Source organism: Aptenodytes patagonicus, chromosome 1, assembly GCF_965638725.1.
Source record: "Aptenodytes patagonicus chromosome 1, bAptPat1.pri.cur, whole genome shotgun sequence".
Lineage (NCBI taxonomy): Eukaryota > Metazoa > Chordata > Aves > Sphenisciformes > Spheniscidae > Aptenodytes > Aptenodytes patagonicus.
Genome location: NC_134949.1, coordinates 156,813,220 through 156,836,814, shown reverse-complemented (window position 1 = coordinate 156,836,814; position 23,595 = coordinate 156,813,220). Strand labels below are relative to the sequence as shown.

The window sequence follows — 23,595 nt, the reverse complement described above, 5'->3', positions numbered from 1 at the left end:
TCATTTTTTCATCAGTTCCTGCTTCACCAACTAAGCCCAGATGTTTCCTGCCACTGCGTAAACAATACGTTATGTTATTTGTACAGGTTTCTGTAGCCCAGAAAAATAACTGATTGTAAGTATAGCTGAGTAATGTGTAACTTGAGAATTCTGTACCTGTAGTTGCCAGATGGTCATCATTCACTAAAAAAAAAAAAGGGAGTTTTTCCATTAATGTTATCACAAAAAATTCTAAAATCCTAGCCAGAGGGTAAATAACTTGAATTTAACTTAGTGCTCAACACTGTATCCCTTTTCCCACAGAGCATTTACTTTATCTAATTAACATAAAATCCACAGTGTTTTTTAAATTCAGTTGGATTTTACTGATCATCTGTTCTAATATAAAGCTTCCTTATCTTTTCTCTAGAAGACGACAGAGGTTTTATTATACCACCACAGATATCACAGTGCCCTTCTCCAGTTTGTTTGATATTCTGTCATGGATTCATTTGAGTTACTCTTTGAATTATTCAGCAGCACTCTAGTTAAAAACAGTTCAGTAGCTTTGCCATCCCCTAAAGGGTGGAACAGCAACTGCCTTACTGCGTCCTCACTCGCGTCCTCCCCGCTCCTCTTTCCTGGGTATGTTTCCTTTCTTCTCTTGCCTGGAAGGTGCCTGTGACTGTAGCAGTGTTTTTTGTTTTCTTGTTTCTGTAACACCTCATTGTCTGCTTGAGATCATCGTCTGCTTGAGATCAATAAGTAATAATCATGAAAATGTATGTGCAAAGCCTGAATCTAGGCAAAATACTTCATTAGCTGCTACTTGAGACCTGAAGCGAAGCTTACAAAACTGAGGAAGCCTCGGAAGCTTTCTATATGTATGTTAATGGCGCATATAGGCGGCTACTCCTTCTTAAGACCCAGTGTAATTTGGATCCTTAGGCTAAGCCTTGTCTCTTAAAGAGCAATTGCAAAATGATTATCTGGCGACATTCTGGGTCTGTTTCCTGTGTTGCTTATTGTTGCAGAGTCCCTTACATAACTGTTCTGTATTAACCTTGTTTGTCTTGACGATCCGAAGTTGTCAACTCTGTCGTGTAGCCTGGCTTCTCATTATGGCTTCTCATTTTTTCACTTTAAACTACATTCTGTGTCTTAGTTAAAAGGAAAATCAGTGTTCTGATAGTCTTTGTGTAATCACTTAAACCCTGAACAGTTTCAGAAGATTTTTTTGCTAGTAGAAAATAAATTGGGCAGATGAATCTTTTTGTGAACGCAGAGAAACAGCTGATGTATAAAATAGCACAGCAAACATGCTACGGTTTGTCTTCCTTAAAACTTCTTTCCATACAAAGAGTGTAATAAATGACCTTTGTTTGCTTAGTGAGGCATTTGGTTACATTGCTTAGGTACCTTTTGTGTCTGCATCACAATATATACATATTTAGAGAGAATTCACATGCGCACACGTACCTGCTACCTTTAATGTCAGGCTGTTGTGGCACCTCTTTGGAGTGGTTCAGCTAGCGCCTGTAGTGGCCAGTCTTTTTACTCTTGTCAGTCTGCGGTTTCCAGTCCATGTGGTTTAGGTCTACAGGACCCCTCTCTTCCTCTTGCCATTTTTTAAATATCCCTAATAAACAAGTCCAGAGCTCTGGTTCATTTAATCTGTGTTTTATCTGTTTTAATAAAAACGTTTATTAAATGTTTAATCATTTAATAAACACCACAGTCAAAGTATAGTTCAGAGAAATCTTGTACATTTTGTTTATGTAATACAGTGGGGGGATAATGATCAGATAAGTGTATCTGTTCATTTACTGGTCAGATAATTCCAGGTGTGCACTGGAATAGTCTAGTCCTTTTTTATCGAATTACTGTATTTTCCTACTTTTTTAATAGTGTTATGGAATTTCATCAGAACTCCTCCCATACTCTTAAACTGTGTTCTAGTCACTTGGGGTGTGTGTGTATATATATATCATGTATGTAACTTATTTAGATAATTTGTGATTAACGTACTTGTTTTAAATTCCTTCTGATGATTACCTCATGTACTGTCATATGACACTGTAATGTTCTCTCTTCTTATTTTCCAGCTGTATGGGGAAACTTTGTGAATATGAGGTAAGGTATATAATTTTTGTATTGAATATCCTTATCTGAAACAAAATTAACTTACCTTTTCCATCAACATGTATCACTGTATATCAAGTAGGGAGAAAATAGAACAGCAGCTCACACTGTTGTTTGGATGGTTGCTAAGCGGCTGATACCATTTTTTAAATACAAGGTGTTCAGTCTCAAAAAGGGTTGTATGTCTGCTGCAAATCTTGCCCAGGATCTTACTCTCACTTCAGCATCTGCCTTTCTTTACACAAATTCATCTTCTGATTTTGGAGGTGTTTTCAGGCAAGTTGATTGGCATAGCTGGGCACATAGGCTTGGATTCTGCTTTTCCTCAGCACAGATCTGACCATATCTCAGTGACAATATAGGTTTAAACACTGAAGAACAGCAGATCCTCCACTGCTTGCCATAATTATGTTTCTGTACCTAGAATTAGAAATGTGGTTTTGAGGGGTTTTCCTCCTCCACAATTAATTGGAAGAGAATCTGATGGTTTAACTGCTGAAAAACAAAAAAATCCTGCACTGCCTCCCAGAATTTTTGCCCTTAGAAATAGGAAGGAATAGCATACACATGCAAAACAGGCAGATTTTCACAGCCTTTCTGCTTGCATGTGAGTGTTTGTCCTCTGGGGAAATTCACCAGCAAGACACAACTGAAAAAGAAGGTGAAGAGAATATGGGGACAGTCTGTTCCCTACAACAAAGTGTTTGTGCATAGAGGACAAAATATTTCACCATGTTGTTTTGCTAGTAAAGGGTTTTGGTACTCTGTTGCCGTGCTTAGCAGCACAGAGTAAAGAATGTTTGAGGCAAAGCGAGAAAATTAATGAATTTTCTGTGGGCTCTGATTCACCCAGGACAGCTTACCCTGGGTTCTGTTCCTGTCCCAAGCTGTCCACTTTACTTCTCTTGGAGTTTCCCACCCTTCCTACAAAGTGTTCAGCTGTTAGGCAAACAGTTGCTGAGCTGCTGCGGCTTGCAGATGGAAATATTTAGATTACCATGTTATCGTGACCAGCAAACTATGGCAGCTTAGCAGCTGTTACATGAGCAGCTGAGCGTTTCCAAAGGAAGGACAAAAACCTCAGAGAGGCGTTTGAGGGCAGGTGGGTGTGGGATCCAGTGTGTTCATTCCCTGATAAGCTGTCCTTATAAATTCTACCATTAGCTGCATCTGACTTCTTATTTGAGGTGTCCATTGTAGAGCTATCGAGGGGGAAAACTTTATTTCTGAAGGTCTGATGTTGGTCCTCAGCCAATAAGATTGTCTTTGTTAGGAGGAAGAGCTCATTAAAAACTCAACTTCAGAGTGCCAGTCCTTAAGTTCCAGGATTTGTGAATAAACAATAGTAGGAACCATTTTTGAGGGAACCTTTTTATATTCTAAGATGTTTTCCAAATTTTCCTAGCTCATGTAGCAGAGAGGAAAGGCTATGTATTCCACAGATTGTTCGCATAGCTTTTTGTAGATTTCTGTTCTTTGGGAAAACATTTGAAAAATTCAAAAGAATTACTTAATATTGCTTCCTTGTAGTAAATTCATACTATATAACTGGAGGGTTTTTATTTGCCACTATTACAATAAATTACAATTTGTTTTGAAAAGATGGTTCAGGGTCTGTGTGTCTTAGTCTAGGAATTTACTGTACTCTTTACTGATAGGACAAAATGAATCTGGTCAATATGATTTTTGCCTCAGTAATAGACTGAACTGACTTTTTAGTCAGAGAGTTTTACAGAGGGATATGAAGGGAATCATTGCTCTAACTTCTAACAGCGTGGCATATGCACATCTACTTAACAAAGGATCTTCTGTTTCCCCTAGGTGTAATGACTTCAGGTCCCAAGTAAAGGAGCTCTGTTTTATTTGAAAGAACTCCATTTTATGTTGGATACCCATGAATCCTCTAGTATGCAAAAACTTACTACTGTAAGATAAATAATTCCCCTTCCAGAAGGTTTAATTGAAAAAAAAAAAAAATTATGCAAACTTCAGGAAAATTGCATAGACTAGATGAAAGAGGTAAAATTTAAAAATACATATTCTACACTTGTAGAAGTTTACTCAAAGAATGAACACAACTAATTGAGATACTTTACACAATTAGATGCTAAATAAGACCACAGAGATTTATGCAAAACACCAGCTTCTTAGACAGTACTCTGTTTTCACTAGTTACCTTGACATCCTTCAGTGCTTGGCTTCATTTCAAACAAGTAACATTTATGTGCTAACTCAGTATTGCCCATCAGATGGTCACTTAAAACAAGTTTTGGTATAGGGTTTTTTTCCTTGTTTTTGTAAAAGTTCAAAGGCAAAGCTAGACATGTTTGCCCTTCTCTCTTTTTGATTGAAATTACAGTTACAGTTGTGGCATTAAGGGAAGTGTTTTGTTAGCATACTTGTAGCATACAGTAAACAGAGACCCTCAAAAAGACATCTTAAGCATTTTCATAGTAATGCTACACTCAAAAACATTTCTGCTGACCCTACCTTAGTGCAGTGGTTAGACACTTTTCTACAGTGAAGTTAATTTTCTCTGTAAAATGAATGTCGTCTTTATTGTTACTACTCTTTCCGGGGGGCTTGGTTCAGTTTCTGCCAAACTTGGTGACAAGACTAGCTGATTTCAATGGGAGTTGGGCCATCTGCTTTCATTTTCTCTGAGTATGTCTTTGAAATAATACTAACTTGGGATGCTTTGAAGATACTGTTTTAACAGGAAAAGCATGATGCAGGTGCAATGGAGCAACTATTGCTTAGGTATGGATTATGTTTTTTCTTTTCTTGCCAACAGGTCTCTTCAAGAAAATGGGGATCAGAAGGTGGAAAGTAAAATAGAGGAGGTTAGTTTGCTAACAGTTGTAGTCTGTTTTGTTTTGAGGACTCCATTTCACTCATTTTGTATTGAAAGGGTGTATTTAGTTGTATCTCATTACTCTCCATTCCACTAAAACCATTCAAAGCATTGGATTTGTGTCTACGTGAGTTTTTGAACTGTTCTTCACTATAGTGGAGTTTCTAACATAGATCTATGACTCTCATCTTTTTACTTTTTTTTCCTCTAAACCCTTCTTGAAAGTAATAGCTCTACTGTGTCATTCACTGCAGAGGCTGTGGTAGAGTCCTCCTGAGAACTGTTTTTTGTTACTGAATGAAGGATATACACGAATTCTTTCCTCTGTCACCCTTACAAAATATTAAGTATATATAAGTTTCATTAGAAATGTGAAACCTCCAAAAAATGCTTTGCTTTGTTCTTAACTAATGAACAAAGGTAGCGGTGTTTGTGGTTGGGGATGGTGTGCAGTACCAATGCTTTAAGCACAAGTCCTGGCAATTTCTGGAGTAGACGTGGGTATTGAACACACTGGTGGTTCTGATCTTCTGCACCAATACCTCTGATTTTCCATTTCAACCTCAGTTTGTTGTGAATTATTAAGAATGTGTGCAACAGATCTTTCTCCAGATGCTTTTAGACTTCCAGTCTAATAACAATAAAACAAAGAATTTAATAGATACAAAAGTCTTTGAGGTCAATACCCCCTACCCCTTGTGTGGGGGTGTGTGACAGTACTAATGTAGTCTGGTCTGCCTAGTGTCTTGTATTCCAACAGGTTTATATAGCAGTCGTTCCTCTGGAAACAGCGAGAAGCCCACTGAAATTGCTTAAAATCAATGGAAAGATTGTGTTCTTAGTTTGTCTTTTGCATTCCTCTCTCTCTTCCCCCCCCCCCTTTTTTTTTTTTTTTTAAATTCTGGTAAACATTGCAACAAGCATTCTGAAAATCCCAGTTGTTTAAGAATGGTCAAATGCTTGAAATTCAATGGGTAGATCAGAGTTACTGTAAGGTCTGAGAAGTTGAGCATTTCTGGATCTTGTTTTTAAAGCTTTAGTTATATAGTACCTTGAACCATCAGAATAAGTATAACTGTTTCAAGAACTACTTGCTGCTCTACAGAGCTAGATATTTAATGAATATAAATGACAATACTGTAGTTCCTCTTAACGCGAATATACAGCTTATTTCAGTTCATGAAGTTCCTGAATTGTCTAGCTCTAACCAGCAATATTTATAGACAACAAATTAATGGTAGTTGATGTGTTGCTATATAATACCATTTCAAGTGATAACCCTCTGATAGCTTTCAACTTATGTATGGTCCTAGATGGTAAATTTTGTGACAAGGTTTTAGTAAACTTAAAAACAAGAGTTCAGGGACTTGCTGAAATTTGGCAGGACTGTTAGAAATTTGGGTCCTGTGATGAAGAACCTGAAACTGATGCCGACTTAAGTGATTCTCTCTTTCAAAGCAGTGAAAATGCAAACAGATCTTGGTAGGTGAACTGTATTTTCTAACAAATTTCCTTTTAATATTTTTTAAAAGCCCAGATATACCCTCGAATCCTGATGTAAAATGTATCTTAGATTTTTAAACATGATGTTTCTTCAAATTCACATACCATGTTCTGAGAGAATTATAGCCTTTGCACTGGAGCTAACGCCTCTGTGTCTGTGTACTCTTACGTATGTGTATCTGTTGTCCATTTAAATAGTTGAGGTTTTACTGACTGTGCTATTGTGCTGTTGCTCAGTATAGATTGCCTTTGACAACCTCAGACAAGTCACTTGTGACTTCACTTTGCCAAATAAGCACATCCAATATTATGATTCCTATCAACAAGGCTATGGTACTCATATGGTATTGAGGTGTTTTGTTTTCAGTGGTGAGCTACGGGATTTCACACTGTACAAGGTGATTTGATTTTTAGTGAAAAAGGTTCTAGGATTTTTTGACATAAAGGATGCTTTAAAATGCAAGTTTCTTTGAAGTGTCTTCAGTGAAGCTCTTCATAGGAGACTCTCTGCCATGATTTTTGCTCTAAAGTAACTTCCTATATGCATGTTTTGTGATGTGAATCTTGTTCTGTTCTTCAAAGATTAAATACTATTCCTTTATTTTAGGCTGTTGCACCTCTAAGGGAGAAAATCAAAGATTTAGAAAAAAGGTAGGTCTTTTTTGCTAAATTTGGGAAGCAGTTAAAAAGCACAGATTCCGTTTTGTACCAGTCAACTCTGTAGTTGTAGGCTTGAGATACATGTTTTGCATATACGCTCAGTACCTGTGGATTTTTATCATATCTAAGTGAGGATGGGGCCTTGAATGCTGAAAGACATTAATGCTTAAGGTATTCAGGTTGATCAATCCCACTAAAGTAAACTGGGAGTTCCGGGTTTTTGTAAAGTTCAAATCCCGTGGAGGAATTTGCTGGTTTGAGTCCAGCTGGTGAACGGATTGCCATGGTTTAGTAAGTCCAACCCAGGCGTGTGCTAAAACATACTGGTTTCAACTTCAAGAGACTGTTTTTCAGTTTTACCTCACATTTCCCACACTTGTGATCAGTTACCATGGTTCAGCTAATGTACGGTGATTTGCTTGTGATTCTTCATCTGTGCATGTGCTTTGGATGAGCCCAGATCACTCGCTTCTCTCAGGATTTGTAAGGGAATGTGATATCTTGGATCAAACTGGAGATGCGATTGAGGAAGAGCAGGCAAGCTTTTGGATGAGCTGCAGATATTAAATATGTGCTGTAGTTCCACAAGCACCTTAAATTGACATAGTTGTTAAAAAAAACCCAAACAACTAAGCCTGATCCATTTCCCCCTGGCTGCTTGTGTCCACCCTGCAACATTTTTTCCTCACTTTTATGCCAGCAGAACCACTTGAGAGCTGATAGTAAGCTGGATGGGGAAACCAGGCATTTCAGCCTCTCTTTGCAAATAACTCACTCTCTCCCCAGCCTGGTTGCCTTTCTGCCAGATCACTTCTCCCATCTGAGTGCCCTCATGGGCAGATGCTTTTCATCACAAAATAAGCTCTGGAATACAGGTGGGAGTTGTCAGCTCTGACAAGGACACTGCTGCTTTTGACAGTGATACAGTTTCACAGGTGGCACTGTTATGTCCCGAGCAAACAGCTAGCCGAGAATGCTGCATTACAAAGGGCCAAGTCTGGACTTACCCAAGCGGTACCAGTAAGCCTGGATGGTTAGGTATGGCATACTGGTGGCTGTGTGCTGTTCCTCTGGAGAGGGGGGCAGAATCCCATTGCTCTTGGCCAGAGGTATGCTCGGCACCCACAGTGTTTTGAGTTTCGTCTTGCCAGTGAGCAGTTGCCCCTCCTCCTCCCACCCCTCCTGTGCTGTAAAAAAAAAAGTTGTCAGTTCTGGTTTTTTACAATTGATTTGAAAGATTCAGTGACCTGCCACATGCAATTATTTCAGTGAGAATACTGATCTGATTGCTCATCTCTTATATAAGCGTGAACTTCATGGATCAAACTAGGTGATGCATTGGCAACATGAAACAAATTGCAGACTGAGTCACCTGTAGTAGTTGCATGTGATACTGCCATACCAATTGTAATGGTCAAATTATAAAGATTTTATGTTCAGATGAAAATTTTGATGTCCTGCCTCTGTTCAATTGACTTACTTAATCTTTTTTGAATTTTATATCTATGTAAAGAGATAGTAAATAACTACTCACTGTCAGATGCCTGAAGGCTGATCCTGCTTGCAAAGCTTACTCTCTAGTGTCAATGGCTTTTTTTACCTCATAAGCTGATAAAACCTGAAAGCAAGCCATCATCATGCTTTTGGGAAGCAGGAAAGACAAGAATTCCTTAATGCTGGTCTCATGACAAGAGATTGTTTAACTGAAGCTAAAGTTGTAAAGTTTTTATTAATAATTTGCACAGCAAAAGCATTGCCGTGTAGTGATCAAAGCAAGCATTAGGTCAAGACAAACTCAACGTTGTTGCCAAAAGATGAACATTCAGCTGGATCAGTTCCAGACTCCTGCTCACTGCCTCTATGCTAGTACTGGTGTAATGGAAGGAGCAAAAATGGTTAGGAGGTCCCTTTGGCAGCAGTATTACTCCATGCTGGATTAATGTGACCTTAAAATAGTGGTCTTAAAAATGAAGGAGACTGGCTTTTACCGTGCATCAAGTTATTTGGCACTTTTTTTTTTAAACTCCATAAGCCTCTTGTTATTGGTGGATTTGCCTTTCTGTCACAGGAAGGCTGTGTTTTACATGTCTGCATTAGACTTACACACTGCTGTTTCTCGTTGCTTCTCCACTTAAATCAAAGAAATAGGGTTACTGTTAGTGACCCACGCGATGATATAAGGCAAGTGTGGGTAGCTGCTTATTTCAGTCTTCCAGTATGGGTAACATTGGAAGATTCCGCTGCCATGTTTCCCCTATCCAGAAAACTAAAAATAGCTTTCACTCTGGGATGAAAAGTTGACACAAGTACAGAAGCATCTGTGCGCTGCTTCTGAAGAATTGCTGTTGAGCCAGTACTGCAGGTTAGAAGCAGAGGAGGGGCTTCAAGATCAGAGGTGTAGGGTCAGTTCTGTCAGAGTCTATTTGTGAGTAGATGAAAATGTAATCTCAGCGTGAAGTCTTGGCATATATACCTCCTGTGTGCTACATCCAATTGCATCTCTAGCATACTGGAGGAGAAGAGTAACCATAGTTTGATTTCTGTCCAGTGTCACACTGATACTTAGTTAAGAAAAACCTGAGCTATTAAAATATTGCCAAGACTACAATGCTAGTTACTGAAATAAATAAAATAAAATTCACACCTTCTTTCACACCTTTCTTTGGAGGAGTTTGTTGCTGTATGCAGAATGCATGCCAGTGGGGGGAGAAAGAAGTGATATAATTCCATGTCCATGAAATCATCTAAGGTTCTGAGCATCGATTTTGAGCTTGAGAGAGCACCTAAGATTTGTATGTCAGATAATTTTATTTTAGGATGTTTTAGTTTTGATTAAGTTCCAGTAAAGAAGAAGGTGCAAAAAAATTAAAGTGAAAGTAACTTGAAGACCATCAAAACAATGGCAGTCTAGCTATTTCTGAGAAGAAAATGAGGATTAACTTTCGTACTGATTTACTCTGGTAAAAATTGTTGAAGTATCTTAAAAAGTTTCTTTGACATTCTGATTGTAAACTTTACATGGATTACTGTGAAACTTTAAGGAGAATTAAAACTTTGTTGTAAACTTTGCATTGAAATTTTAAGGAGAAATGTTTGAAGTCAATGTGGTAAGTCAAAATTCTTTTCCAGAACTTTTAAGGTTGTTTGCTTTTTAAAACTTAATTAAAAAAAAAGTCCAATCCCTGCTTGTGTTTTATTGTCTTGTGATGTCACGCCTGGCACCCGTTCTGCTCTCAAAAGATAGAAGTGATTCATTCTAGAAAATCAGTTAAGCAGAAACTTTAAGAGCACTTTTTGCAGATCAGTTTTGATATTTTTCACAGTGCTTTTACAAAGCATAGGCGTTTTCTGATGTTGGCCCAGATCCCCCTTTATTAAAAAAGGACTAAACATACCCATAGCAGAACTTTAAGAATGGGAGGTTGTCAGAGTAGTTTTTCATATTTCAAAGACAGATATGTGAAAGAAACTTACATAGCTTTTCTTCTTTGTTTTGAAATACTCTGTAGTTTCACCCAGAAATACCCACCAGTGAAATTTTTATCAGAAAAGGATCGTAAAAGAATCCTGGTAAGTTGGTATTTACTTGGGTTGTTTTTGGGAAATAAAAAAACCCCAAAGTTGTGGAATGTAATCAGTCTTGTAGGATTAATTAAAGACATGAGCAGGAATAAAGTAAATTACTTGTATGTCATATGTGCTGCACAGGGTTTAGAGTAGTACTTTGCTTACTCTGTGTTGATGTTCTCAAACTCGGCGTATGGATAATACACTTGGGCTCTGGTTTGGAGGTTTGACTTCCCGATTAAGCTGCTGTTCTCTGCTTGTAACATCTCGGGACTGCATTGCCAAAGGATCTTTCATCTTGTGCTCCCAGATGGCTTGAACTTGCAGAGACTGGAAAACTCTTTAGGCACATCTTGACAGAAAGCTTGTGTGACTGAATTGGCCAAAATCTAGTCATAAGGCTAGAAAAGTAGCTGCTCTGCAGCACTGTTAAGAAGGACCAGTTAATTAGACTGAGGGAATGTTCATCTTTCTGTTATCTTCTATGTTGTTTCTGATACTCTGAAGCATCACAGGTGTTTTAGGGTGGAAGAGGAAGGCAGGTTAAGTCAGGACAAATAGTTGTCCAATGCATTCTTAAACTGAGCAAGTTGTTCTTGAACATCAGCTTTCCAGTTTTGTCTACAAACACTTCTGAAGTTAGCTGTGTCCTAATTTTTGTCTTATTTCTGTCTGTCCTGGGGAAAAAAAAGTCCCCGCATTTTGAAGAGGCAGAGAAAGAACAGCTACTGTTATGTGTAAATATAGAAGTATGAATTTCTGCCTCTGTAGTAGAGAGCAGTGTCTGGGACAAATCCCTGCTAAAGTGCCTAACTTATCTGATGTTCTCCTTTGCTTTGACTCTTCAAAATTTTGAAGAAAAACACTGAAAAGATGCAATTAAAAACAAATTTTGTTTTTACTGCTTTATTAGACAGTAGTCTTCCCTGCTACTGCAAAACTTCATAAAGAATAAGTGTCACCAAATCAGTTTAGTTCTTCAGTGTTACTCTGTCATTTTTATGACAGTCTGAAGGAGATAGATCTGTAGGTTCCCTGTTCCCTTGTTGAATGTGGAAGGTGCACTGAGGAAAACATGAGAGGCACTTAATTCTGAAAATTCCTAAATTGTGTGCTCATGTGTCCAAGTGTAATAAAGTTACCTTAATGTCATGTTTTTTGTGTAAGCAAGAAGGTACTTTAAATAAAAGTATTGGTGCAAGCTGTTAATAGGCTATGGAGGTCTTAATACTAACTTTTAAGCTTTGCCTCTTAAAGATACTGGGTATTTTGATGAAGTCTGTTGCTTCAGTAATGATGGCAAGTAGTTGGAATAGGAGTGTTTTCTGGTGACCTGGAGGTTAATAGCTTTTTGGTGTCCATGTATTTTGTAGAGTTTAAATTACTAAAGAGAAAGATGGCCAAAAGGATCAGTGAGTTGTTCAGTCATTTCTTCTCTGTCGTGGTTGGGGATAGTTCAGTGGGAAGTCAGATGGGCTTTCACAAGCCTCCTGCCCACGTGGGCCGTTTCGTTCTGTTAGAAGGTCGCTGTCATAATCCTACAGGAAAAATGTTCTTTTGAGTAGCTGAACTCAGCTTATTGAGAACTCATGTAGGCCTTGCGTGACACTTGGAAGCTTCTCAGGAGTAAACACGAGAATCGGCAAGCCAAGTGAACTTTGGTAGATGATTTGCTTCATATTTTGTTGATACTGCGTCTTTTCCTGGAATTCATTCTAAATTCTGATTTTTCTCTGAATGCAGTCTCCACAGTGCTGACCTGATCAGACAACAGTTCTAGCAGTTATTTTTTTATTATACTGCATCTATTTGGAGATGATTGCTAGCAGGGGTGGTATTTCAGCTGAGACTAGATACTCTGGCACTTTCATTCAGAAGAGCTCAAGTCTTTGTCCTGTTGTGCATGATTTATCTACTGGCTCAGTTCTCTGAAGTGACTAGGCCACAGGCTTTCATATGCAAGAGAGGGAATTCTGTTAATATTATGGATGGTAGTGTTGACATTGGTTCAGTCTGTTGTGTGGGTTTTTTCTGAATTGAATGTGGTAGACCAATTAAAGCACAAAATAAATTAAAAAAAAAATTTCCGTATGGGACACTAGATGTTTTGAATCTGACTGCAGACAGCAGAAATGAACCTGTCTAGCAAATACACAAACTTGAGTGCCTCTAGTGGAGGAAATTATCAGTAATAGTTGTGCCTTTTAGGAGATGCCGAAGGTACCAAGCATATTGGCACTACTAAGTCATTAAATATTTTTATTAATGAAGTCTTATTAAAGAATGCCTATTTAAGCCCCAGGTGCTGGTACTTCCATTGTGATATGGAAATGATTCACATACAGTATATGATTTTGTAGATTAATATGTCATTGTGATTTGCAGGAAGTCTTATTTAGAAATGAAGTATATTGACCTTGCTTTTATGGGTGATTACAGGAAGGTTATACAGAGAGCTTCAGTGATAAATAATCTTACCTTTTTTAATGTAGCCTCAAGTAATGATAAAAAAATTAATTTATACAGTTGTTTACTTTTCCAGGGGAAATTCAGCTCCTTTTCCAAGTAGTTCTTTATCTAATACCTATGGAAGTGATATGTTAATAAAGCTAACAGAGACTTATCATAAAAACTACATACAGATTTAAAGTAAAACTGGAAACTTCTTTCCAGACAAAGTTGGTTTGTGCTTCTTTTTTTTTTCTTTTTTGCTTGCATATAGCATAGAAGAGTGCTGTAAGCAGTGCTTGGTTTGGTTTATGTTTTTTTTCCAAAAGGGAGATGGGGAAGAAGATCTTCTTTTACTGCACCAAAGACACATTGCAAGCATTGAGTTTGTCTTCTCTGGAATCCTGAAAATAGAAGTAGCAGCAGGGGATTTCCTTGGGCCTCAGTTGAATGAATAGGTTCAGGTCATCTACAGAAAACTTTTGTCCTGGTGATCACAAAGAGGCAAAACCCTTGGAACATTCAGCAAGGCTGCGGCTCGTTTCCAAGTCAGGATAAGCTTATGGCAGTAGGTTTTCCATGCATATTATTTTTCCCTTGGTAAGTGGTGACACCTGGCAGAGGGTTGTTTTCCCTCAGTTGCTGCCGCCCTTCTTTTCTTGTTCACACCATTCTGCCAGAAACCTGTTCTTCCCTCCTGTCTGTTCCGGGATAGTGGGAACCCTGAGATTATTTCTTTCTTTTTTTTCAAAGAGGGCTTCTCCTAAATCCTCTTTCTCCTTCAGGTTTGTCAAGGAACTGAATCATATATGGAATCTGCTACAAGGAAGCTCTGATAAACCCAAAAGAATACTAGATAAACCAACTAAATTATTCTTTTATTAACTGGTACTTCCAATGTCTTTGACACACTGATGGCGTTGAATTTTTAAGAAGAAAAACAAGTGTGAGAATACAAGAAGTGGACATTCAAGTTTTTACAGAAGAGAACAGATGTAGTTAGATTTGTTTCCTTTTCAGTTTTTGATAGCTTTCTGTTTCCCTTTGTGTCTTTCCTGGTTTTTTTTTTTAAAGAAAATTTCTGCTAATCTGGCTTTTTTCAACAGTGGATGGGGAGGGAGTGGGCAGGATAAATGTTTAGGCTTTGACTAGCCCAAAGGGAAAGAACTTCAGGCATCTACATCCTTCTCCATGAAGCACTTTGTCATTGTAGCACATCATCCATTCATTAGATTCCTGCTTGACAGTTTCACCATGTCCTTTTGTTGTTTGGTTAGTTGTCACTGCAGCTGAAGAATGGAGATCAACAGCCAGCTGAATCACTTTCAGAATGTGAATTTGATCATGCAGTCATATAGCTGATGCCACATGGGGCTTTTACAAGTCCATTCTTTGAGAGTGGTGATCTGTCGTGTCTTTGTGTGTTCTTGAAAACAGCTTCTGAAGTGCACAGAAAATAATTGCTTCCATAGATATATCTGGATGTGTCACACAACTTGCAGTTCTACTACTTACTGTGTTAACTGCTTCAGTACTGAGTTAGTGATTTGTTTGTTTGTTTACTGTTAAAGACTGAGGTGCAGAAAGGGAAAAATTAAGGACTTCCTTGCTTCTACATCTGCAATGGAACAAGAGTACAAGTTTTAAAATATTTTATTTCTGCCTATTTCTTTGCAGTAAAACAACATAAAGTTCTAAGGCAAATGCTGGATGTCGGAGCTAGTGGTATGAGAGGCTGAAAACAGAACGATAGGATGTGGGCTATGGATGCATTAAAACACAAAAGGAATAATTTTGGTTTTAGCGGATATTTCAAATGAGAGATCTTCAAAGACTTGCTTTCATCTAAGAATATGCTTGCTTCCTTCCTTCTATGAAGGGTGAAAGAATTTGTAGTACTTACTTGGAATACCTAACATATCTTCCATTTAAACCAGACAAAAGCTGGATTTGACATTTCTGGTATTAGAAATCTTCCACAAAAATAACCTGGCATTCTGTCGTCTGCGATTCCCATTTCTCAGAAAAGAGAGAATTCTCCTCTTACCTTTTTGGGTCTTTTTAGGCTTTGCTGTTGCATAAAAGGGCACAATCCAATTTGAAGGAAAAAAGGAAAAAAAATCTGATCTGGAAAAGAGATTTTGTTGGTGCGAATAGTTAGCTGAACTTCTAGCCTGACAGTGATGAAACGTGTCAAGCATCTCTCTTGAAATTTTAAATGCTGTAAATATTGGATAAAAAAATTTAAGCGTGGAAATGGAGTTGTTTCCCCTGGGGTAAGCAAAGACCTGAAAGCTACTGTTCTTCTGTCTTCATGTTTGTAGACTTTGTCTGGTGTTTCTGTAAAAAGAAAAAGAAATTTATACCAACTGTCCTAACGCAGATAACTGGAGGAGCAGGGTTTGTGGGTTCTCATCTTACTGACAAACTAATGATGGATGGCCATGAGGTTACAGTTGTGGACAACTTCTTTACGGGCAGGAAAAGAAATGTGGAGCACTGGATTGGTCATGAGAACTTCGAACTGATAAATCACGATGTCGTTGAGCCCCTGTACATTGAAGGTGAGTAGTCTTTGCTTTGGTATCTGCACTTTGTTGTGCTTTACCCTTGTAAGTATGTATGTCTAAAGAAATTAAATTTGGGCACTGACTTCTGGTTTGGTCTAATACCTGTATGCTTTGTTTATTATTAGCCTAATTTCTGTGACCAGTGTGGAATGAGAGGTTCAGAGCACTTTTGTCTTTGAAATCAGTTCTTCCTTTCTGAGTGGACAGGAGGAAGGGAATCTTAAAAACTTCTTATTGTGACTGATTTTGTGAGAAGAGAAGATGGCAGTGGGTCAGTCTATCTGTCCCATCTATGGTCTCACATCCCTGTGTGCCTGCGCAGGCTTACGACACACACAGAGTCTGTGGTCTAGATGCGTCATGAACTGGGAAGTTTAATTCAGGGCTGCAGTTACACTAGACGGCATGCATGTGTATGGTCAGTTGAGAGGAGAATAAACTCTTTCAGAGGGCAAGTCAGCTCACTTTCCTTAATTGCCTTATGTGTCTTCTGTGGAAAATGTTGCTCCTACTTTAGGTACAAGCATTCCACAGCCCGTAGAATAGGAAAGTGGCAGCACTGAATTTCCCAAATTAAAAAAAAAAAAAACCAACAACCAAAAAAACCCCCTAAACAAAGACAGAAACAACAAACCATTCTGCTTCAAAGAAGTGGAAGTAACTCAATATCTAAACTGTCATAAACCTCAAACTATTATGCCAAATTGTAAGACAGCATTAACATAGCCGTATTTGAGAGGTATATGCATTTATAGACTTCTTTGGGAGTATATAAGTATATAGTGAATCAATGAAAATGTTACTCAAATTACACCGCAGTTCTGGCGGGTTTGCTCCATCCCTTTAAAACTTTGTAGCAATGTAGTTGTTTCTTTTTTTTAAACAAAAAAATGGACCTGAAGTTGTATTTTTTTATTCTTGCTGAATTCTAATGGATGGAATTTCACAGGGAAAATTTCGAGCAATTGCATCTCTTGTATTATTGCTTGTGATGAATTCCTGACAACACTACTGAAACAGTCCTGCAACACATGCTGCTTCTCTGCTCTGACAATGCACTGGTTCAGTTACTGCCTGTTATTTTACTTCAAACTTCTGCTTCCACTGACAGGATAATGGGACTAGAATCTTATTAATTGACTCCAGGTGCTGGTAGCTTATACCTCAGCCAGTTCAGTTTGTCAGCTTTCCTAATCTTTCCCCTGTGTTATCTGCTTTCTGACTGTTTACGCTTGAGACCTTCGCAGAGAATTATCATCGTTGCTAATACTGTTGCCCAGTTACTAGGCACTAATGAATGGGAATTCTGAGATCCTTCAGCTACCTCTCCCACGTTCTATGTAATTAAGTCACCAATTCCCCATGTTGTACTGACAACAAATTATAACATGTTATTCAGTGGGCAGTTTATTGAATGTCTTCTCATCCTCCAGCAGCATAAATTAAAGCTGGCGTGGCTAACTGTTAAAATAAAATTAACTTTGATATACTGGTATAGGAACATGATAAAATTTCATTTCAGTGCAGAGTTTATATTCCAACATAGGAAAGGGGGGGAAAAAAAAGGTGAGGCAATGAGGGATAGTTATTGTAACAGATTAACAAGTTGGTGTATGGATCAATACTTCTTTTCTTAGTCCCAGTTTCTCCTTTTTACGTGTAAACAGAAATTGGAATGACTGTGAAGTCATGACAAAAGAAGGTTCGTATCTAAAGAATTCCTGTTTATTTGCTGTCCTCTTTAAACAAGGTCATATAAGGATGTTTGACACTTAAATTCCAGAGAGAGTAATCAGTACTTTATTTCTGAAGAAGACCTCATTTCTGATCTAGAAAGAACAATGTTTGCACTTTTGATACGGAAAGTGGATTTAGTCTCAAGATGTATAGCTTTCACTAAATCTCTTGATGCATTTTTTTTGTGTGTGTGTATGCGTAGGCATCACTGTGAAGTTAAAATCTGCCTTGTCTGAGTCATTATCTTTGATCCATGGCATGAAGTGGCACTCAGCATTCTTGCATCTTGATCTGGATTGGCCAGAAACAGTAATAAATCACCTAAACACAAATTTTATTTCTCAGCCCTGGGATACCTATAGTTACCTGTGGTGCTGAATGACTTTCTTCTCCACTAGGATTTCCTTTGCTTTAACACTTGGAGAAGATGTCAGTAGAAAACTCACAAGAACATAGCTTTCACTTAGGCTTTTTCAAGCAGAAAAGCAAAGGCCCTAAATTCTTTAATGGAATGAAAGTAGTTTAGGAATCTTGAAAGACAGAAAATGGGGGGGGGGGGAGTCTGAAAAGAAAAATTTTCCAACTTTGCATAATTTTTTTTATTGTAGTTGAATTCTGTGTTTTTTAAAGTACTTGGGATTTTTAAAGATATTTTCATTTCAGCCTAACCCTTATGTTGAGTTTTAATCCACTAATAAATGGGAGTTTTTTGGTACAGAAAGACAATTTTCTGTTCTGAAGGGTGGTGTATAAGGGAAAGAATCTCTTATTACTCTTTTCTGTATTATCAGCAAAATAGTACAGAAACCTACCTTTGCTTATTTTCTGCCTCTCATTCTCTGTGTTCTTTAAGATTACAAGCACCCTCAGATGGTTACTTGAGAGCACTGTGGCTCATGTTCCTGCAAACCTTAGTGTAAAGACACACAGATATTAGTTGGAGAACAAGTGAGAATGAATTCTTAATCTGGTGTTACTGTGATTTACCCCACTTCATGGTAATAGATAGAATTGCATTAAAAACTACCAACTGAAATTTTAGATTAAATAAATCAAATTTTTAGATTAAAAAGGCTTTGCATGAGGGTTGACTGTGTGTTTGTAGGAAAAAAAGTTTTATTTTTAAATACTTTTAAGCCACTGAAGTCTGTATTTCTGCTGTTAATTATTGTTATACTTGAATGTGTGTGCTAAAAAAAAAACAACAAAAATAAAACTGACAAAAAAACCCCAACAAATGAAACAAACAAAAACACAAAACCAAAATCCAACCCCATAAAAGAACCCCAAACCATACACCCCACCAAACCCCCCCCCCAAAAACCCACACAAAAATATAAGCCAATTTCAAAGTGATGTGATAAGATGGCAGTCATACCACAAACTGATTCCTAAAAAGCAAGTAATACCCCTCAGTCTTCAGTCTTGAGGTCTGGTTATCAACTGCCATTAAGTACACGCACCTTCTTGTCCACAGTCGCTACAGCAGTTGAATAAAACTGGAAGAAAATGTCAGACAGGTATGGACAGCCCCTGTCCTTCTCCCACTGGTGTTTCTTCTTCCTACTTCTTCAGCAACCTTTGGAAGCCTTAAAACAATCTTTTATAAGGTGATATATGCACATTCCCTTTACCCCCCAGCCATCTCTTGGATCTGAAAGACGTCCTCCTCAGCTGAACTGTTTCACAGTTCACATGAACACATTTAGGCCTTTGGTTTCCTTTTGGTTGTTTGTGGGGGTTTTTGTTTGGTTTTGTGTTTTTGTTTTTACCACCCCTTCCACAAATTTGAAACAAAAACAGGCCTCAAAATGCCACAGATTTCCAGTGCTTTATCAAGTGACCCAGTTGAACGGGTTTCTTTTCCCTAATCACAAATGCACAATGTTTTGAATGCTTTATCATTATATCAAAAAATGGTATCGCTTAAAGATCCTCTTCCCTTGGAAAGACGTTCACAGTAGTCCTCAAGGGTTATGCTTTTTAGAGGTTTTTCTTTTTCTTTCCAACTTAATTAGATCGCACTGCCCACTTTGGTTTTGAACCATAGGAGCACAGTTGCAGAGTAGGAATTTTGCTGATGGCCTCCAATGCTTCACTGCTTAAACAGGAGCCCTTGGTAAAATATTCGTACAATACTTCTAAAATTGCAGTCTGTAGCAGCTGAAGACAAAAAAGGTTGTTTCTTTTTGGTCAGAGTAGTGAAAGGTAGTTCCATTCTGATGCTGAAAGGCAGACTTTTAAAACAAATACAAGTGCACTGCCTAACGTAATGTGAAGTAAGTGAGAATAAAAGCGTTCGTAAGTGGTAGGTAAGGAAGAACTATTTCATCACTTGCTTCCTGAGATGAATTGAAACAATTGATGTGAAGATCAGTTAAATAAAGCTGATTTTTTGTTTGTTTTGTTTTTATTCTTGATATTAGCAATCTGGTTTCTGGCAAAACATTTCTTAAATCAGCTCTGTTTTCAGTGACTGTTGTGAATGCAAAGGTGGTTTGGGTTTTATATTGGGCTCTTCTGACTTTCATTGAAGAGCTTTCAAAATGATAGAATAAAACCACATTTTGCTGTGTGGTTGGAAAGAAGTGCTGTAAGCACGTGACATACATAGTGACAAGGGGCTTGGCTTTCAGAGTTTTCAGAAGGTATGAAGTTGTTAGTAACATGCACATAGGTATATAAAATAACATTTTTTATAAAATAACATTTTTTTATAGAACTTTAATAGATCATTGGCTTGACTGGAACTAAAAATGCTTTTATTCTTAAGAACTTTGCTGGCTTGTGGGTCTGAGTTGACTTTAAGGCTAAAACCAACAGTCTCACAAAATTGGCCAAAAGAATAAGCTATAGCCTTCTTGTGAATAACAGCTTTCCGGAAGTCAAGATGATAACATTTTGCTAAACACTGTTCTACAGTATCCCAGAATTGTTCCATCTCCAAGTCATTTCACAGATAACTTAAGGCACACACAAATAACAGCTTCTAATTTTTTATGTGAGTGCCTTCAATACACTGGGGTTTTTTTGCTTCAGTATTTCCATCCCAGATTTTTCTCCCCCTAGTCTTCATTTCCTCTGCCAGATACTTAATACATTCAACTTGATGGTTTTAAATTGTACGATTATGGAAAGTCATGACAAGGCAGAAGATAACATATGCTACTTAATTTTGTTTGTCCAGAGCCAAGTGCCGTGGTGCCTGGGTCTCTGGTGAAGCTCTCCAGAACTGCTCCAGTACGAGCAATGTGGTAAACCTTTATAAAGTTATTCTAGTTTGCCTTAAGTTACAGGCAACATTTTTAATATTAGGAAAATGAATTTGTATTTGTAGTCCTTTTTAGTTCAGTGCAATAGAAATGTCTCGCTTCACTGTGTCAGCTTCTCTGGCCTGACCTACAGTAATGGAATTGGCGTAGCTGATGACTGAACCTTTTCATCACAGGCATCTATTTTTGCCTTTGTGCATATGGGAGGAAGTATGTCAAGGCAAACCAGACTCAGACAGGCAAGACCATGTCTCTGGCAAGGAAAACCTTCTTTGTCTCCCGGCTCCTTCTCTTTGTCACATTTAAAGCAATTGCCAGCTGGGAAACAAAGTGAGGAAGAAGGACCAGGGGAAGAAGAGTGCTTTCTCTTTCTTTTTTTCTTTTTTTTTTTCTTTTTTTGAGCACTGTCCATTAAACTTAGCTTCTTGTTTAAAAATAAATAAATAAATTTGAAGATTATAAAGAACCTTTGGGGTTGTGTATTTTGTTTGCATTTGTTTCTAGCTAACAATTATTCGTCCACGTGGATAATCTCAGGCCTAGCTGTACCCTGATGCAGCAAAAGGAAAGGTGGTTTTTGGCCCTGTTTATCTGAATTGCCATGTGCCGTTAAAGGAACCATTCCTATAGGAGCTGCTGTGTGTCAAAAATTCAGCAGGTATTTAAAAAACAACACAAATAAAGTGGATGGAGGTAGGGAGGCAGGAAAGTGTTCACTTCTGCTTTGACAGACTTGGATTGGGCAGTAAGTTACTGACGGACCACAATGCTTATGAAGTGACATTTTTACTCTGCAAAAATTCCACCACAGCCTGTTGAAAACTAGATTTAGAAAGGGTTGTGAAGGAATGGGTAGAGAGAAACAGCATAAAACTCAGGTCAGAGTTCAGCTCTGCATTGGCTGCAGGTGGCTTTAGCTATGACTTTGTTCATTTTTCTGAGCCACTGTGCTTGAATTACCCGCTGCCTGCAAGCAGCGGTCAGTGGCTTCTCTGAGCATTTCTTTCGTCGGCTTCCAGTCTACCCCTTTTCTTTGGTTTCATGACAGTACCATGCTGTGGGAAGGGGATACTTACGTTCAGAGGCATAACTTGAGGCAGTCATGTATTTCATTCATATTCATGGCTTGTCTGTAGGACACATGTCGAAGTTCAACAGACCAATTAAACTTGACCCCATGCTACATCTTTGTATTGTTACCCCAACGCGAGAAATCCTGCAAAATAATTTGATGAAAATTTATTCACTACTGAAGCTTACAATGTCAACAGTGACCAAAATAAGGAGAAATTATTCCACGTCACACTTCATCACACAAAACAATTAACTATTTTCATGTTGCAGACAGAATGCCAGAAGTTTCAGTTGCATTAGCAATGTGGGCAGGGCTTTGAGTCGAGTCTGAGCTGGGAGCTCGCTTCCTCCAGCACTCACTGTGTCAGACCGTCTTTGGATACTAAATGCGTTGCTACTATAGGTTGCCTTCTGTGAAAAGCTCTCTTTTGATGCTGCACTGGAGTTGATAGTGAATGGAAATATCAGTTTCTGTTGATATGAGAGCAAACAGCAGAGCAGTCTGCTACATGAAATTGTATTTCTCTGCACTTTTTAATGTGAGAATAAGTCCTCACCAATGTGACACATGTGCCAAAATTGTATCTCTAGCTTTTGGGGCTGTTTTGACATCTTGTAGGCAGCTGGTCATTTCTGCTCTAGAGATTAACAGCTGTAAGAGAGAGCATGGCAACATATAAGAAGTAGATATACTGTCAAATATCATTACTCTGTCAAGACTGTAAAACTTGGGGGCGATGGAGTCATGCAGATTGCCTTAGAAGCTGATCTTGTGTTTATGTTGATAGTTAATTGTTCTGTGTGATGAGGTTTGACTTGAAATAATTTCTCCTTATTTTGGTCACTATTGACATTGTAAGCTTAAGCAGTGAATAAAATTTAATCATAAATTATTTTGCAGGATTTCTTGTGTTGGGGCAATAATGCAAAGATGCAGCACGGGGTAAACTTTGACATGCCTCTTACAGATGAGCCAGTATGCACTCACAGGAGCTATGAGCTTGCCCAGTAGACTTAAAAACGACAGCTAATCTAGGAAAAATGTGACTATATGTGCAAGTACACTAAGGATTCAGAAAGTAAGTAGGTTAAATATTTTACCTTGACAATCTTGCCAGTATTTTTAAAGCTTTATTATCAGAACACATGCTTATCTTAAAAAGGATGTAATGTTTTAATATGAAGAGATGCTTGTGTTTTGAAGGCTTTTAAATACTTTTAATTTTTTCGTTGCTTAAGGGATTGTTGAAAAGTAATAGGTACATTCCACATCGATAAATCAAGCCACTTATATACACTGTCACCCTAACCACTCCGCTTTTTTACATTAGAGAGAGGTCAGGAAGCAAAGGATTGTGTGCTTGTTTTGTCAAATGAAATTTGGGAATCAGGGAAGAATGGAAGTCTTCTAACAGGAAACATATTCCTCTAGCATCTCAGTGTTCTCAGCTAGTTGAGAGTAGGTGATAACTTTATATTTCATATTTTTTTCCTCCTAATTATACTGTATATACAGCCTGTGCTGTTTAAGCAAGTATAGTTATATTCAAATGGAGAAAAAGAAAAATTGGGGCAAGTTTGGATTTTTTTTTTTTTTTAATTTGAAAGTCAAGGATGTTTCTACCCTGTTTTTGGTAAAAGAATTAATTTAAAACTGGAGAAAAAAAAGTTCACAGTATCTGTGACATAATGAAAGTTAAACCCAACAGAGGGCTAACAGTAATCCATACATTGTCAAAATACAGCTTTATTTCATATTGCTGTCATTTGCCACTGCTTGTTAATTATA

General features: G+C 37.9%; 1 protein-coding gene across 2 annotated transcripts in view; it reads left to right on the top strand.

The window, feature by feature from the left end:
- The window catches only part of UXS1 (UDP-glucuronate decarboxylase 1), a 65,366-nt gene that overhangs the window by 12,100 nt on the left and 29,671 nt on the right, over positions 1-23,595 (top strand). For both annotated transcript variants that reach the window (XM_076360094.1, XM_076360103.1), the window contains exons 2-6: positions 2,085-2,112; positions 4,916-4,964; positions 7,086-7,129; positions 10,648-10,708; positions 15,537-15,717. In XM_076360094.1, coding sequence (XP_076216209.1) covers positions 2,085-2,112; positions 4,916-4,964; positions 7,086-7,129; positions 10,648-10,708; positions 15,537-15,717 — 363 coding nt within the window. The remainder of the gene's footprint in view (positions 1-2,084; positions 2,113-4,915; positions 4,965-7,085; positions 7,130-10,647; positions 10,709-15,536; positions 15,718-23,595) is intronic.